Source organism: Emys orbicularis, chromosome 6 (genome assembly GCF_028017835.1).
Source record: "Emys orbicularis isolate rEmyOrb1 chromosome 6, rEmyOrb1.hap1, whole genome shotgun sequence".
NCBI lineage: Eukaryota > Metazoa > Chordata > Testudines > Emydidae > Emys > Emys orbicularis.
Genome location: NC_088688.1, coordinates 34,925,559 through 34,943,779, shown reverse-complemented (window position 1 = coordinate 34,943,779; position 18,221 = coordinate 34,925,559). Strand labels below are relative to the sequence as shown.

At 39.9% G+C, this 18,221-nt stretch overlaps 1 protein-coding gene across 1 annotated transcript in view; it reads right to left on the bottom strand.

The window, feature by feature from the left end:
• Positions 1-3,714: 3,714 nt before the first annotated feature.
• The window catches only part of DDX4 (DEAD-box helicase 4), a 98,471-nt gene continuing 83,964 nt past the window's right edge, over positions 3,715-18,221 (bottom strand). The window contains exons 18-20 of the mRNA XM_065406277.1: positions 13,641-13,911; positions 13,364-13,471; positions 3,715-3,798 (exon numbers count right to left, since the gene is read on the bottom strand). Coding sequence (XP_065262349.1) covers positions 3,715-3,798; positions 13,364-13,471; positions 13,641-13,911 — 463 coding nt within the window. The remainder of the gene's footprint in view (positions 3,799-13,363; positions 13,472-13,640; positions 13,912-18,221) is intronic.

Sequence of the window (18,221 nt, the reverse complement as noted above, 5' to 3'; positions counted from 1 at the left end):
ATTACTTGACCAGAAATAGAGCTTTAGACATGTCAGTTTTTTCTTTTGTTCAAAACACCAATCCTCCCCTCCTCCCACTGGTTCCAAGGAAAAACCCAAACAGGGCTCTCAATTTAAAAAAAAACAAAAACAAACAAAAAAAAACAAAAAAAACAAGTCAAATGTGTTGTTACCCAAATGTGTTCATAAATAATCAGCAGCTACTAGTTTCTCCATAGATGAGAAGCTAAGTAGTTCTATAAGGGGACAGAGCCAAAACCAGTGTAAACTCTCTCGGTACAGAGGACGGTACGGTCTATGTAAGAGAATACCAAGTGTTAAATTAACAAAAAATTGTATTTCCTTTGCTAAAAGCAGGATAATCTTCAAATGCTTAGGAACCCTGTTGCCTCTACAGTACTAACCAGACAGATGCTCTACCCATCTCTGGGCTCTATAACCTCTCCCAATTTGTTTATTTTGTAGAGGGTTCCTGGTTTTGACCAAAGAGGAAGAGTACAAGACATCTCTAATGATCAATGTGGGACCAAGTATGTCTCCAGGAAAGTGGTATCTTCAGCTAGGTGCTATTTTTATATTTCTGAAAAGATCCCTGGTGTTTGGTTAATGCCTTTGATAAACTAGGTATTTCCTTTAAAGGCATGTGCCTATTTGGGGAAGAGCAGCGAAAACTGAACGCAGTCCACAAAACCTTGAAGATTATCTTGCTTTTAACAGAGGAGGCATGATTTATTAAAGCATCATGTGTGAACAATTTGCAGTTTCAAGCCAGAATTTTGTGTCCTGATAAGACATATCAAGGAAGATTCTGCAACACTGAAGCAATCCTGAAATAAACAGGATGAAAAAATTAGAATGCAAGTGTGCAAGAGAAAACTAAGTTACAGCTAGTGATTTGGAGCTGAGACACCAAAATTAAGGGCACAGGACAGACATTCCTTCTGTAATGACACTAGATAAATACACACATATAATCTCATGCCCCATTACTTTTCAAAGACCTGCCTCTTCTAAATTGGCAATAAAGAAACCCACATTTCTATGTTTCATATAGATTCTATGAAGACAAAAGAAAAAGGTATAGTTATGGTGAATTGCCTTTTTCTGGTTGCCCAATTAGTTTTTTTTTTAAATTCATACATGAAGCCAAAAGAGACAACAGTGACCATGCAGCCTGATCTCCTGCATAACACAGGCCCGCAGGACTTCCCTGAAGTTATTCCTGTTTGAACTAGAGCAATTCTTTCAGAAAAAGATCAGGAAGTTTAAAAAGTATTACAACACTATTACTTTTAGTAACCAAATTTGTAACTTCAAGATTTAAACTAAATTTACAAAACATATCTGAAGTACCAAGAGAGAATTTAAGAGTTCTCTCTTAGACTCAATTATTTGCAGCATTATCTTCCACCTGAACTAATTTTGGTCCAGGACCTATTCATTGAGGACCTATGTCAGCACATGGAACTGCATTGCCCAACTTTTTAAAGCCACTGCAGTGCTTACCGCCATCCCGAAAAAGGAAAGAGGGCAGGGAGAGAACACACAATAATAGTCAATGTAGTCTGTTGCATTTACAAGTTATATCAGGAAACAGCTGAAGTTTGCAATGAAAGTATACTGTAATGGGAAGAAGGGTCAGATGTTTACAAAACCCCAGAAACAGCCACACCAAAGCAGACTTGTTCCAAATGAAAGCTTCTCTATAATGGGACAAAAAGGCTTGACAATCCAAGTATCACAAGACAGTGACATTAAAAGAAATCACAGTTTGAGAACTCTTGGACTAACTATCGACAAACTGACCACCTGCAGCAGCAGCAGTCAAGGAACCCTAAAAGCAGAATGATACAAAGGTGGACCCTCCTAAAACCAGCAGCTCCGAACTCTGAGCTAAGGGAGTTTCCTCATTATGTCTGCATGCAGGGTCACTGATGCTACAGTGAAACTTGTGATGAGTGTCGTTGAAGAAACAAAATTTTAAAGTAGTGGGGAGTATTTTCATTGCAATGTTTAAACATCTCAGGCCATGCAAAGATTTAGTTTGTAGGAAGAAATGCTTTAAGGTAGTATTTCCCAAAGTATAAGGTGTGCAGAAGACTAGTGGCAGGAGGGTGTGGACAAGACCTCAACTGTTCCCCGGGGTCTTAGCTTTTCTTTTTAAAAGTTATGTCTGTAGTGATGATTGTGAAAACTTTCAAAATGTGAAGCAAATATATGTTATGCTGAGATGTCTGCCTCAACTAGCAAAGAACTTGAAACAGCTGAGGTGTGAACGCCCCCATTTATCTCAATATGTGCACTTAGCTGCCAGGGATAAAGCTTTGTTAGCCACTTTACTGTATGCAAAAAGGAAAGGAATATGACTGTTAGGTCAAAATGTGCTAAATATTCTGCACATTATAGGTCACTGATATATAAGCACAAAGGACACAAAGATCAACTGAATCCAGAGCATCATTAAAGCAATCTTGTCTGGCAGTTAAAGCTCAGGTTCTTTTGTACTGCAAAGCAACTGGACAAAAGGAGCATAGACACTAAGTCTCACCTTCATGGGTATGTGGTCTTGGTGTCAACCTAAGTGTAGTTTACCCAGCTGTTGAGTGCATGAGCTAAGGGAGGAAAAATGGGAAAGGTTTGTTGAATCAGATTTGAGAGAGAGAAAAAGAGGCCCCAGATAGCTGTTCCTTGGGCTAGGGCAATGTTACTACCGCCCACTAAAATTACATACATTTAAGTCAACATGAAGGCAAAATGATGTTTAACATCTAGTAAAATCAAGATTTAAAATGTGAGTTTTGCTATTTTAAGATAAGTTTTTTTAAAAAAATCCATGTGATTAGCTGTTTTGTAGAACAACTTCACTACAGCCAGACTCAGGATGGACCCACTGACCTTTTGTTTTGTACAGAAATAATGTGCTTAGAATACAGCATGTGATGTTCAGTATTTAGCTGACAGACTTCATGTGTCGGAAGTGGATATTATAAAAGCCTACATCATAACAAAGTCAAGATAAAAGCAATCAGCAACACAAGACATAATCCTCAAGTTTTTATTAAGTATGTTTACAACCAGTAATCTGCAATAGCTTTTTACAGACTAACGTGACATGTCATCTGGCGCATACAGTATTTTACCTTTGACATATTTGAGAAGTTAAATTATTTTGCAATTACAATTTAAATGTAAGTAAGCCCTTTATAACGGAGTCTATATCTCAAAGCATCTTTTTGTAACGTTGTGTAGTTCACATATAGACTATGGACTTGTAACTGGTAACTTGGACTAATTTACTGGTTTCTTTTTAAGAACAAAAAATGAGAGAAAAATGAGAGCGAGAGAGGAAATTTCACACATTCTGCAACAAAGAATACTCACTGCCAAAGTATCATCAGTAAACACTCTTAATGATAGTTTTTGTAATATATTTTCAAGAGTGGAAGTCTTGGTCCAGGATGTACGAAACTTGTTAAAATGCCTTTCACAAAGTATACCAAAAGTAGCAAGCATGGAATACTACATTTAGTAGATCCACATTTCTGATGGAATCACCACTTTTTAGTAACACAAACAGTTTTTTAAACATTTTAAGTAGTTTACATAACTAAATTCTTTACTGGCTAGTTAAGTGAACATCTCTCACTTTACAAGTCTTTAAAAAACAAACTTTTGTATCAAAACCAAAATCTGTAACTTGGTACTGTTTTAGTCTTAATCCCACGACTCATCAGCTGTACCTGTAGTAGATGACATAGTAAGTCCTCCTGTGTTCATACTGTCTTTGCCTTGGTAAATCTAAAAAATAAAGTTGATACTAACTTGTAGACATTTTAACTTAAAAAAAAAAAAAAAAAAGTTCATTTGTTTTAACCTGAGTCAAAGCTATATAAAAATCTTACCCTTACCATGACTATGTATATATACAGTAGAAAATTTGTTAGTGATTTATTTCCCTTCTGGGACTGACCTCCCCAACAGTTAGACATTTGGGCTGTGGCTGCCTCCCTGCAAATAAAGACAGTTCAGATTTGTCCATAGGATTATGGGGTTTGGCCATGCCCATTTTGCTATTAGACCAGATAAATTTGGGGGATTCTTCCCACTGCAATCCCCCAAACAGAACACTGACATTTCCTGGTCTAGTCTGTAGCAAATAGGTCTATTCTTGGATATTCCCACCTTTGAAAGATGCTGTTCAGGATCTAGTTGTTGACAGAACACTCATGGTCACCTGAAAATTGCCTGCTGAGCTGATCCTCTAGGACATTCTGTAAGCCTGGTAGATATAGAGCTACTTGATGGGATTTTATGATTTTGCCAATTCCAGATATTAAAACCTTCTTTATAAAGGGAAAGGGGAGAACTGTGCTCATTCCTGACATAATTCAGTGCAGTTGTGTTGTTTGTCATTACTTGACTTGTCTAACCCTGCTGCATGGATCAATAACTACTGTGCACACTAGGCAAGTGGCTCCGAGTTCTAGAACATTTACATGGAGGCAACTTTTCAAGTGAATCCAGAAGCCTTATGTCTGAGGGTGGTCTATATAAAAGGAATTCTCAGGCAACCTGTACCCTCATGTCCACATGATATCTGCTGGGTAGATACTGATTTTAGCTACCTTTGAATGGATTGTAAGTGAAGTCTGATACGAGGTATGATAAGTATACAAGTCTGAGGTATGCTTTTACAGATGTCTGTGGGTGAGCATGTAGATGGCTGATGAGGTCTACCAAGGTCTGGAACCTCTCCTACAGTAGATAAATTCTTGCTGTTCTCAGATCTAATCTGGCTCCTATTAATTCTATCCTTCAGGCCTGCAACAGTGTGTATTTCTTTGTTGATCCCAAGACCTAGTGTGGAAAGAAAGTTCTAGTATCAAGTGGAATTATTCACCTATTGTGATGATCTTCCTTGAGTGACCCAATCATCGAGATTCGCGTATACTGTCCCTTGTCTCCTTAGGTGACCTGACAACTGCTAAACATTTGAATACCCTCGGTGCTGTTGAAAGGCCAAAGGAAAAGTTTCTGTTCTGGTAGTAGGATGCTTCTACTTTGAATTAGCGATATTTCCTATATGCTGGATGTGGAAGTAGGCATCTTGTAGGTCGAGAACCATAAAACTGTCCTGGGGATCTAACAAAGGAATTATCAAGGCACGGGGTATCATTCCAAATCTGAAACGGCTCCAGATTAGCTCTTGAAAATGACATCAAACTTGCTGCTGTGAGGCTGATATGGGGTGTGCAATAGAGGAAGAACTCAGAGAACTCGCTTGTGTTGAAACCTCTGCTTCTTCCTTGGCAACTTCGATTCTCTTTGTGGATTACAGTAGTAAGCAAAGGGCCTCTATTTGGGATCTGGCCTGCCTTATTTAAAGAGCTGGCATAGAGGCTCCAAACAAGCAAGGCATGGCTCTTAAACCTGAGAGAACCAAGAGTTACATCAGTAGGCACCTTAAACAGGACACAACATTCAAATGGGAAGTCTTCAATGATTGTTTGGACCTCTTTTGGTATTCCTGAATATTGCAGCATGGAGCCCTGTATGGGCAACAGACATGACCATTCAGCGTGACACTGTATCAGAAGTGTTTAACAGTCTACAGTAATATTTGGACCATTAGCTGTCCATCAGATACAATGGATTTCAGTTCCTCCCTATGTTCTTGTGGGAGTCGTTCTATAAACAGTGACACCTTGTCCCAAATGAGGTAATATTTTGACAGACGTGCCTGGTGATTTGAGATGTGCATCTGTAGACTCAAAGACCCAGTTACTTAGTATGGAAGTCTTCCTGCCAAACAAATCAATGTTTTGCTGGATCTTTGTCTCTTGGAGTCATCTTTGGAAGCCTTTGTTGTTTGTATAGTCACCATTGCCAGTAATCCAGGAACTGGATGGGTGCAGAAATATTCAAACTCCTTAACCAGGACTTGATAATGTCTACCTAATTTTTAGATGTGGGTGCCAAAGATTGGGGAGGGGGGGAGGAGGCGCCACTTTTATTTGCTGGTTCCAGTAGCCCTTTGTTAATGAACATGGCCTTCCAGGCCTGGAGGAGTGCATGATGTCCAATCTTCGGCAGGATTTTTCTTGCACTATCTCCAAGAAATCTCCAAGGTGTCTGCCATATGATGTAAAAGATCTTGAAAGATTTTAAAAATCATACAGGTAACTAGAAGAAGAAGAAACTATAACCTTTTCTGGTGAGGAAATGGATATTGCTGCTGGAATCATAGGCTCTTCCATTTCCTGCAGGTGGTGTTCTTCACTGTCGTGTTTTTGCTGATGTAGGCTGTGGAACAGTACCAACAGACTCTTGAATAGACACATGTCACTGGATAAGGTAGGGAGACTGAACTCTAGAGGGGGCAAGCAGAAGTCTTCCTAGCTGGCTGCACACTCAAAGTAGGCCAATAAGGCCAAGATTGTATATTGTAGGGGTAAGAGGCTGGGGACATGGGAGTGGATATCAAGGTGACTGCTCCCCATGAAAACCTTGCAGTCTGCTGCAAATTCCTAGGCCCATTTAGAGTGAGACCTAAGTAATTGGATGGAGCATTCCTCCCTGCTGCGTTCAGAAGGGAAGGAAGAAAACAAATACTCTTTCTCTAAGTGGGGACTACTCTTGACTGGTGTCCTAGGGTGTTCTCGAATCCCCATCACAATCAAGAGCAGCAGCATTCATCAGTACTGTGGCAAACAGTTTTCTAATGGCAAATGAGAGCAGCAAGGGTGATTCTGTCTGTGCTATCACTGTGTGATTGCTCAGTACAAAGAAAGGTCTTCAATGCCTAGAAAGTAAGTGCCTGAAGTATCAGCAACAGAGACACTGGCACAGGAGTCATCAGCACCTCGTGCACTAACAGTACCAAGATATCAGATACAGGGAAGTGTAGATTGACACTTCTGGGTACTTGGTGACGGGTTTATGCCAAGGCATTAGAGGAACTTAATGTGAGTCATGAACTACCTTTTGGCTGAGCAGTGTGAGAAGATACTGTGGCATGGTTAGGTTTTTGCTTCATTTTACTAGGCCCCACAGAGGATGACCTATGGCTCTGCTTGGTGTGTGAGGTGTTCTTTCTTACCCCTTTCTGAGGGCTGGATGTGAGGGGAGTCTTAGCTGCTCTACCTGACTCTGAAGTTGAAAGTTTCAGTCTCCTGGATGAATGACCCCAGGAGCTTGGAGCAGGGCCACAGTCCACAGAAGCACCAACCAAAGCTGTTCAGGCTTGGTAGGGCCTTTTGTCTAAAGTTCAGAGGACGCTTTTTCTAATCTCTCAAGAAGAAAGTTAAGATTGACCTCTCTTGCTCCCAAGAAACTGCATAAAAAGGAGCAGCAGACCTGACTAAATACTGGGGATATGTCCCTCTCCAAGGTAAAAAGAGACACGTAGGATTTGTGTTTTTAAGTGGAATAGCCACATCACAAGAGGGGCCAGTTTTGAACCATGGGGACTACAATTCAGACACTGCTACTTGATCCCAATACCATGAGTTCTCTAAATCTAATAGAAAAAGGGGTGGGGAGGGATTTTGTTGATTGGTTTGTTTTTTTTAAGGCAATGGGTAAATAAGAAGACTGCTAAACAGCATCAGGGGGAAAAAATGCACAATGTCCAGAGTAACCTGACACTGCAAGGGCCCCATCTTGCTGTCATGGGAGGCAAGAAGAAATTGAGGGATGGGTGGGCCCACTCCACCTTTTATGCTCACAGGTGGACAGTACAAATGCAGACATAGCTCAATAGATACTGGCCAAAAAAATACAATCTTGAGTACATGTGCACCATAAGTAAAAACCACGTGGCCAACCACTCAAAGAATTAAAAGATAATTTTCTGACTAGCCTGACTAAGGTATATTTTAACTGCTCATTTCATATAGTCATACCTTCTATTTGGGGCGTTAATGGCTTTGAACAAAATGGGGGAAGAATGAGCTACTTTTGTTTATGTATGAAGTAAACCTGGTTCTTGAAGATGATCTACCAAGAATCGTGACCTCTAAGAGCAGTGACACTGGAGATTTTTGCTGCTGGGATTGCAACTAAGTATGTCTTGAAGAAAGAAAATACAGGGCATTAGATGCCATTGGTTTCAATGGATGAGTCTTGGGATTTTGCAGCCTCGTAAGTGGATCCTAGGTATGGAAGACAAGGCAGAATAGAGCCTGTATTTATAATACTATTTAACTCAGACATAAGATCTGATAGTGGGAAGCCAAACCCAGGCCATACTGTAAGAAACCCAGGAGGAGCTGGAAAATACATTTTGTTAAAATCAACCTAAAAAAAAAAAAAAACGTAAGAATTCTGTCCACGTTCTTGATAAGCCATGAGTGTGGGAAGACTGTGCAAGGGTAAAGGCGTATTACTTTGTAGAGCCTAACAATCTCTGGTCCTTTTCCCTAGTGAACACCCTCAGCTTTGTGTTTCAAATGGATGTGAATATGTCCACTTAGCTCCCTGGATATCATCTAGAAAAGTGGTTCTCAACCAAGGGTACGTGTATCCCTGGGAGTACACAGAGGTTTTCTAGTTCTTTGCCTAGTTTTACAAAAGGCTACATAAACAGTACTAGCGAAGTCCATACAAAACTAAAATTTCATACAATGACTTTATACGGCTCTATATACTATACACTGACGTATAAGTACGATATTTATATTCTAATTGATTTTATTATTATATGATGAAAATGAGAAAAAGCAATTTTTCAGTAAAAGTGTGCTGAAACACTTGTATTTTTAGGTTTGATTTTCTAAGCAAGCAGTTTTTAAGTGAGGTGAAACTTGGCGTACGCAAGACAAATCAGACTCCTGAAAGGGATACAGTAGTCTGGAAAGTTTGAGAGCCACTGATCTAGAACACTTCTTGATGAAAAAGCCATCCTGAGTTATCTGCTGATAGTTTATTCAGCCTACTTTCGTTTACTTGATCCACTTGATGTTTGGATGGCCTCCATGGAGCTAGCCAACCTTACATTCAAGGGAGATCATTTAGATAACTTGGGAAAGGACGCTCGTAAGCCTATGTCACTGTGTTGTCTGAATGAACCCAAATGGGCTGCTCTCTCTGAAAAGCGAACGAGACCACTTGCATCTTTAGAGTATTAATTCTTCAGTCTCTTGGAGTTACGCCATGTTGCCTGTATATTATGGTGTCCCAGATGTATTCCCCCATCCTGAAAGGCGGTTATCTCTTCAACATTGAGGAGATAATCCTATCATGTGGGCTACCCGTTTACAGCAACTATGAGACGGCATCGCCACAAACTCTAATGTACAGTCTTGCCAATGTTTGGGAGACCAGAAGACCTAGTAGCTGCAGGTACAGATAATGCTGTTACATACTAGATCTTTCAAAACTTCGCTATATTGAGAAGACAATGGCTGTCTCCTTGTATGTCTCAGACTCATATTAGGCCGATAGTCCTCAGAGGTAAAGAATAAGAGCTCTTCCTTAAATCATAAATCCACGTGCCCAGAGCACTGTAGACAGAAGCCCTTTGGCTTGCTTCCTGAAAGGTCCACAAGCATGGTGTTTTGATTAATATGTTGTCTAAAGACAAACTTCTCACTCAGTACTTTTGTGAACACACTGAAACAGACTCAAGTAATATTTTGTACTAGTAATGGTGAATTTCATGAGAAAACTGAAAAAATTGCTTTGACAAGAGCCACGCAGAATATGCAGTTTCTGCCAGATTCACGGACATTAGCACAACTCCATTCTGAATTTTGTTTTCATTGACTTGTCCTGTCTTTTGACCCACCTTCACCGACTTTTTAAAACTACGTTAGAATACAGAGCATGGCCCTGCGCATGTCTTCTCTTGAGTGACAGGTTCTTGCCCCTAACTCTAGAAGAAGAAATCTTTCAGGATTGTTTGATCTTTCCATCCTTAAGAAACCAGGAAACGAGATGGAGATGTGGAGGAACCTGAAGCTGCAGAAAGTGCTGCACAGATACCATCTTCTGTATCCACCTATTTGAAGTTGACAGGAACCAAGTGTTTGAGAAATGAGACATCCTGGCTCCGAAGGCTTTTTCTGGATGAAGATCTGGTTGTGGAAGTAGGGAATCTGATCTGTTCCCTGGTTTTATTGTACATCATACTGTATGTAATTAATAACTGTATATATAACTAGGGAAGCCACAAAGGGGAACATCCCTAAAAGATACTAGACCTTCCACTGGAGAACAAAGGGTATCCTGGAGCTTTTCCATTAGAAGTGATTGGACCAGGAGTTTGAGAGGATCTTTGGACTTACCTCTTACGAGACCTTGTTCAGTGTGGTTTGTTGAGTCCCAAGAAATAAAGAGGACTGGTCCCCCATCCCTATAGAAGCATCACCAGGGGCATCTCAGGAGATGTAGGGTGACAGGGAGGTCCCAAAAGTCCATGATCAGAACTATGGAAGAGCTCCTTTTCTGTGGCTCCTGAGGTGCTCTCCAATCAGCTGTTATTGCCCTCTGTTTTCCTTTTTTGGCCTGCCATGCCACGATCAGGGAATGAGCAGATGTAAGCAGAGCACAAAAAGTGGGCTCATTTGGTCAAAAAATCCAGGAAATGTTGGTCCCATAAGGAAGAGGGGGGGGAGGGGGCAGAGAAGAGAGAAAATGGATTTTGGCCATTGCTGCCCCAAAGTTATGCTACGGAAATAACAATAATAATGGATGAGGTGGGAACACTGAACCACTACTTCGTTTGCACAGCTGGAAGTAGAAATCTAATGCAAGGGTGAAATGAAAGGTGGCCAAGCCCTGAGTCTCACGGACAAGTCTGAACTGACCCAGTATGCACGGGAAGACAGGCATAGCCCAAATGTCTTGAAACCAGAAGAGATGTCAGGATCCAGAATATGTTCTGCAATGGCTTTTTAGCATGATCATGGAATTATTTTGCTTCCATCAATATCATGTCTGGATAAACAGCACAGACAATGTGCTCACTTCTACATATAATCCCCTTCCAGTTCAGACTGGTGAACAAGTGAGCCATACCAAAGCAGCTCAATGAAACTCAGCATGCACCTCCTTCATGGAAGGCAGATGCAACACTTCCACAAATGTAGGTGCTTCTGCTTCTAGTTTAGTAGCTTCAGTAAAGCTAAATGTCAAAGAGCAAGGGAATGAGAGAAACAATTAAGGGGGGGGGGGGGGAGAGAACCATGAGGAAACCAGGCAAAACTAGGAGATTGAAACAAAGAATGAAAATCCCCCCAACACTCAATCAGAAATGGCACTGTCAGTTAAAACACAAAAGTTGCCTTGAGAAAGGCAGATTCACACTTCTAGATGTCATAGAAGCAATTGGAAAACTTGATTGTCTCCTCTAAAGGCAGAAAAATCAACAAAAAGAGCCTCTAAAAAGGGAACAATTTTTGGTATTAATTAGGGCTGTTGATTAATCGCAGTTAACTCACGCGATTAACTCAAAAAATTAATCGCCATAAAAAAATTAATCGTGATCAATCGCAGTTTTAATAGCACTGTTAAACAATAGAATACCAATTGAAATTAAATATTTTTGGATGTTTATCTACATTTTCAAATATATTGATTTCAATTACAACACAGAATATAAAGTGTACAGTGCTCACTATATTATTTATTACAAATATTTGCACTGTAAAAATGATAAAAGAAATAGTATTTTGCAATTCACCTCATAGAAGTATTGTAGTGCGATCTCTTTATTGTGAAAGTGCAACTTATAAATGTAGATTTTTTTTGTTACATAACTACACTCAAAAACAAAACTATGTAAAACTTTAGAGTTTACGAGTCCACTCAGTCCTACTTCTTGTTCAGCCAATCGCTAAGACAAACAAGTTTGTTTACATTTACAGGAGATAATGCTACCAGCTTATTTACAATGTCACCCAAAAGTGAGAACAGACATTCCACTTTTGTAGCCAACATTGCAAGGTATTTACGTGCCAGATATGCTGAACATTCGTATGTCCCTTCATGCTTCAGCCACCGTTCCAGAGGACATGCTTCCATGCTGATGACGCATTAAAAAATAATTAGTATTAAATTTGTGACTGAACTCCTTGGGGGAGAGTTGTATGTCTCCTGCTCTGTTTTTTTACCTGCATTTTGCTATATATTTCATGTTATAGCAGTCTCCGATGATGACCCAGCACGTTTTCCATTTTAAGAACACTTTCACTGCAGATTTCACAAAATGCAAAGAAAGTATCAATGTGAGATTTCTAAAGATAGCTACAGAACTCGATTCAAGGTTTAAGAATCTGAAGTGCCTTCCAAAATCTGAGAGGGACGAGGAGTGGAGCATGCTTTCAGAAGTCTTAAAAGAGCAACGCTCAGATGCGGAAACTACAGAACCCAAACCACCAAAAAAGAAAATCAACCTTCTGTTGGTGGCATCGGACTCAGATAATGAAAATGAGTGTGCGTCGGTCCGCACTGCTTTGGATTGTTATCGAGCACAACCCGTCATCAGCACGGACGCATGTCCCCTGGAATGGTGGTTGAAGCATGAAGAGATATGAATATTTAGCGCATCTGGCACGTAAATATCTTGCAACGCTGGCTACAACGGTGTCATGCGAACGCCTGTTATCACTTTCAGGTGACATTGAAAACAAGAAGCAGGCAGCATTATCTCCTGCAAATGTAAACAACCTTGTTTATCTGAGCGATTGGCTGACCAAGAAGTAGGACTGAGTGGACTTGTAGGCTCTAAAGTTTTATATTGTTTTATTTTTGAATGCTGTTATTTTTTGTGCATAATTATACATTTGTAAGTTCAACTTTCATGATGAAGAGATTGCACTACAGTACTTGTATTAAGTGAATTGAAAAATACTATATTTTTACAGTGCAAATATTTATAATAAAAAATAAATATAAAATTAGCACTGTGCACTTTGTATTCTGTGTTGAAATTGAAATCAATACATTTGAAAATGTGGAAAACATCCAAAAATATTTAAGTAAATGGTATTCTATTATTAACAGTGTGATTAATTGTGCGATTAATTTTTTTAATCGCTTGACAGCCCTGGTATTAATGTTTGTCACAAAATTGTTCTTGAAGAAACCTCCCCTTCCAAATACAGAATTTAAGTTCATCCTCTTTTGGCAACTCCTGAGAACCAGCTGTAATACAGATGTCTGTCTCCCTTCACTTTCTCTCACCCCTGAATTCTACACACATTGCTAACAATTCTTATTTCAAGAGCCCTCTTGACCAGACTGTCCTAGCCACTCAAACTACAATATTAAAGGACACTCAAAAGACATTTTACACTGACATGGACCTAGCTTATAAAAATTTTCCCAAACCAACAATTTCATTTCTTTATTCCAAACTTACCTTTCGAGTATCAACAGATGCAAAGATATTTCCTCTTGGATTGCTAAAGCCAATTCCCTGAGCACTAAACGCAATTTCTTCCAGCCATGATGGAACTTCCTGCTGAGCCTACAGAAGAATAATTGCAAATTTAAATACTGACTTGATTGCCAAATTACATATTAAGAGATTTTCAAGTGCATCACAGGACTAATGGCTAGTCTATGCATTAAAATGAAGTCTTAGTAGTATATGAAATGAGAACACATTTAATTTTGAAAAAAACTGGGCAACGTACATCTGAAAGCACTTTAACCAGAGGTTGCGCTATGTGGCTGTCGGAAACAGAATCAAAGAAAGAAATCGCTTTTCCGATGTTCCCACAGCGTCCAGTTCGCCCAATCCGGTGAACATATTCATCAATAGTGGAAGGAAGATCAAAATTAATAACATGTTGAACTTTTTCAATATCCAGGCCTCTTGCTGCTACTGAAGTAGCAACAAGAACAGGACATTTTCCAAAGCGAAAGTCCCGAAGAGCCTCTTCTCGCTCTCTCTGTTCCCGATCACTGCAAACAAAGAAAGTATTGGTTAGAATACAGATTTTTCTCTAAAGGCAAGTGAACGCTACAGATTAAGATACTATCCATAGCTTGTTGATCTTTGACTTGCAGTAAGACACATGGGCAATACTGATATTTAAGAAAAAAGAATGTTTCAAATTTTATAAAACCAAATTGGCAACATTTCACTGAGAAGTAAAACTATTAAAATATTCAGCGGGGATCCTTAACTTGCACCTTTGGAGATACATTCAGCTCTGCAGACCCCTGGCATGATTTTTTGATAGGACCTCCTCACTTCTGGCTTGGAAGTGCAGTGATCTTAGGAGCACTTTTGCAAAATGGCCAGGGGACACAAATGTGGTGGGTGGAAGGAGGGGTCTGAAGTAAACAGGTAGAAAAGATGTGAAGGAGAAAATATGAGATGCTGGAAATTGCAAATCAGTTTTGTGCTTTGAGACACAAAAGTCTGATATGTTTGTATGTTCATACTAAAGTTGCTTCAATATACATTTGCAATATTATGCTGCAGTGTACCGCGGTGATGAAAAGTTTTACCTAAGACTACAGAGATCTAGTCAAGCATCAGTCTACCAAACACACTATTTCTCCTTTATTACTAGAGCCCCAAGAGAAGATGTCATGGATCCCAGCTGAATGCCCCCTCTTGATCACTCACTACGCTGCATTGAAGGAACCCATCTGCTCAGCCCTTGGGTGTTTATGCTTCCAGAGGCTGAATGGAGCCCAGCTACTGCCCCAAGTCTTGGGGCCTAGGCACACTTAGTACACTCAGGGCACAGACCCTTTGCCTAGAACACCTAATGAGAGCTGGAATCTGCTGTCCAGCTGCCTAGTCCCTGGGCTCAGTGCTGACCCTTCAGACACCACCATAGTTTCAACACACCGTCTCTCAGATCTCCACCCCAACGTGTGAGCCTTTTGGATTACAGTTTAACACTCTCAGGAGGCCTCTGGTAATTGTAACGCACTACACAAGATTCTCAACATCACTGCTCTTTCAGTTAAGAGAGCACAGATAATTTAGAAGATAAATATCCTAGATGCCCCTCACTAGCTCACCCCTCCCTTGGGAGTCCTCGGGAGCACCATGTGTTCAGGAATGTAGGCAGAGTCCCCTGCCTCATCAGGTCCCTACATACTGGGCTGCTACTCCATCTTGCACTGGAGAAAAATGTCCCCCTGAATAGATCAGTTCCTCCCTTTTGGGTTTATTTTTTTATAACCATCCAGTCTCCTCTGTCAGGAGACTCCATCAGGTGACCAGTGCACCTACTAGGTAATTCTCATTGCTACAATATTTATATTCCAATTGATTTATTTTATAATTAATTGCTACAGTGACCTGCCCCGAGTTCAGACTTGAAAGAATGGTTTGCCTTAGCAGCAGCCATCTGTCATTTAGATGGACGGTCAAAGTTTAATTACTCTTAGGCTTTTGTCTTGGAATTTCAATCCAACATGGAAGCAATTGCACAAGAGACATGACAACTAACCCCACATTCAAAATGGAGTTTGCAGCTTGGTAAAGATACAAAGAGAGTCAATCTCAAGACAGAGTTAATAAATTGTACAGATTCCCCGAATAGTCACAGGGGAAGTATGCAGAATTTTTTTTTTTTTTTTTTTTGAAGTATGGAGATATACCCATCTCATAGAACTGGAAGGGACCCTGAAAGGTCATTGAGTCCAGCCCCCTGCCTTCACTAGCAGGACCAAGTACTGATTTTTGCCCCAGATTCCTAAGTGGCCCCCTCAAGGATTGAACTCACAACCCTGGGTTTAGCAGGCTAATGCTCAAACCACTGAGCTATCCCTCTGGAGTTCCCAGAAACAGGTACAACTGTTAGTCAGAGGCAAGTGAATGGTGCAGGACTCACCCTTAACCTCTTGACCTTCTACAGCTAAAATTTTTGGCATCTTGATTGACACAGTAACAATTTATATATGCTAGGCCCAAGGAATAGGGTTTATATTTGCATTTCTTTTTTGTCCAAATCAAAGAACAGAAAATGGTCCGGTAACAAACACAAAAATAGATGTGGAAATAAGATAGGAGGGCAAAACTGGACTAAAAGGAATAAAGTGGAACAATTAAGGGAGAAGGCAAGTTAAAGAGTTATTGTAGGGCAGATCTTCTAGCCAAAGATGGCAATGGCTTCATTTATAATGGCTAATTAACTTGTAACTTGGCCACTTTAGACGTTTATTCTCATGCTATAAATGACTTCTAAGCTGCGGGTGTAATAGATCTGGAAGAACCTGTGCTGATGTCCTCTTGCATTGGTGTCATGCAGACTCTTCCAGCTGTAGTTCACCCACAGATGTGGGCCACGTTCTGTTCTCAGTTATACGGGTGTAAACTAAACATGACGCCTTTGAAGCCAATTATTTACACAAGTATAAAATTAGAGCAAAATTTAACCTAGGGTCTGTGCGCATGCCTTCTTTGAATCTGTGGGAAAAAGGAGAATAGGGCACAAATTTCTGAACAGCCCAGATGTCCTAATGTATATTACAAATGCTTTGTTTATTTCCAGAGTGTCTCTTTTCTGTGTTCAGATAGAGAGTAGAAAGATGGAAGATCTCTACATTGGGTTCTATAGTAAACTGTATTGCTCCTCAAGATGAATTCTTCTATTGCCCTATATATTAAAAAATGCAATATGGTGATTCTGTAAATAAGTATCATGAAACTCTTGGCCCGCATTATAGCTCTTTATCCTCTGCCACCACTATGACACCTTTTTTTAAGACTGTATCCAAGATTGGTAGTTTCTGAATTCTGTAAATCACTTGTCTGTTTCTAAATTTGTGAACAGTGATGAGAATACTACAGATTAAATAGGACAGATTAAAATAGGGTTGGGCGTTTGACTTATCCAAAAATAATTGGGCAACTGACCAGTCAGATATTGGTCAAATGTCAAATATTTTGTAGCACTAATTTATTAGCTCAGTAACAATAACAAAGAAGAGGAAGACTTTACGGCCTTCAATAGGCTCAGCTTTAGATACTTATGCCTAATTACAAAAACCAAGTCATTTAACAAGTTGTTTTAACTTTGAAAAATACAATGAAATGAAATTGTAAAAAAAACAAAACACTTTTTAGCAATTTAAGTTAGCATTAAAATGTGAATGTTATTCAAGACCGAACAGTTACAAAAGAAAAACAAAATTAATCAGAAATAGAACAAACAGCAGCTATAAAAAATTTTTAATTGTAAATGCACTTATGCTAGGTAGGCAGCAGGCCACCTCTTCAAACAACTCAATAGCCATGCATCTTGTGTGTGTATTCGGTGCAGAAGTTTAATGACTGAACCCTCCTCTCTCTCCCCCACTCCCTTCGGAGTTAATTTCTGTATGTTTGTCTAGTCAGTTTAGACTGTAAGCCTTCAAGGCAGGAAACGCATCTTTAAACTTGTTGAACGTTGTTTGTAAACAACCATGTACAATGATGGCCTGGTTTACAAGTAAAGGCATATACAGAGTGTTTGTTCTAGAAGATTCTAGCCAGTTAAGATACTCAACTTTTGATTAGTTCACCTTCTTCCTAACGTGTGGCATTACCATGTAGTAAAGAGAGTGTTCAAGAAATTTAAGCAGGTTTGCTAACAGATGGCGCCACGATGCAACAAAAAAGGTAGGCCACCACCTACAATAGGTTTCAATCTCCCTGGCCACTCGATTACAGACCTAAAAGTCGCAATATTACAACAAAAAAACCTTCAAAAACAGACTCCAATGAGAGACTGCTGAATTGGAATTAATTTGCAAACGGGACACCATTAAATTAGGCTTGAATAAAGACTGGGAGTGGATGGGCCATTACACAAAGTAAAACTATTTCCCCATGCTTATTCTCCCCTCCCCCCTTACAGTTCCTCATATCTCCTTGTCAATTGCTGGAAATGGACTATTTTCATTACCACTACAAACAGTTCTTTTTCTCTCCTGCTGATAAAAGCTCACCTTAACTGATCACTCTCCTTATAGTGTGTATGGTAACACCCATTGTTTCATGGTGTGTGTGTGTGTGTGTGTGTGTGTGTGTGTGTGTGTGTGTGTGTGTGTGTGTGTGTGTGTGTGTGTGTGTGTGTGTGTGTGTCTTCCTACTGTATTTTCCACTACATGCATCCGATGAAGTGGGCTGTAGCCCATGAAAGCTTATGCTCAAATAAATTTGTTAGTCTCTAAGGTGCCACAAGTACTCCTGTTCTTTTTGCACCTACAATAGGGTATTCTTGCAGGAATATTTGTCCATGGTCAAACAACAGGCAGTCAAACCG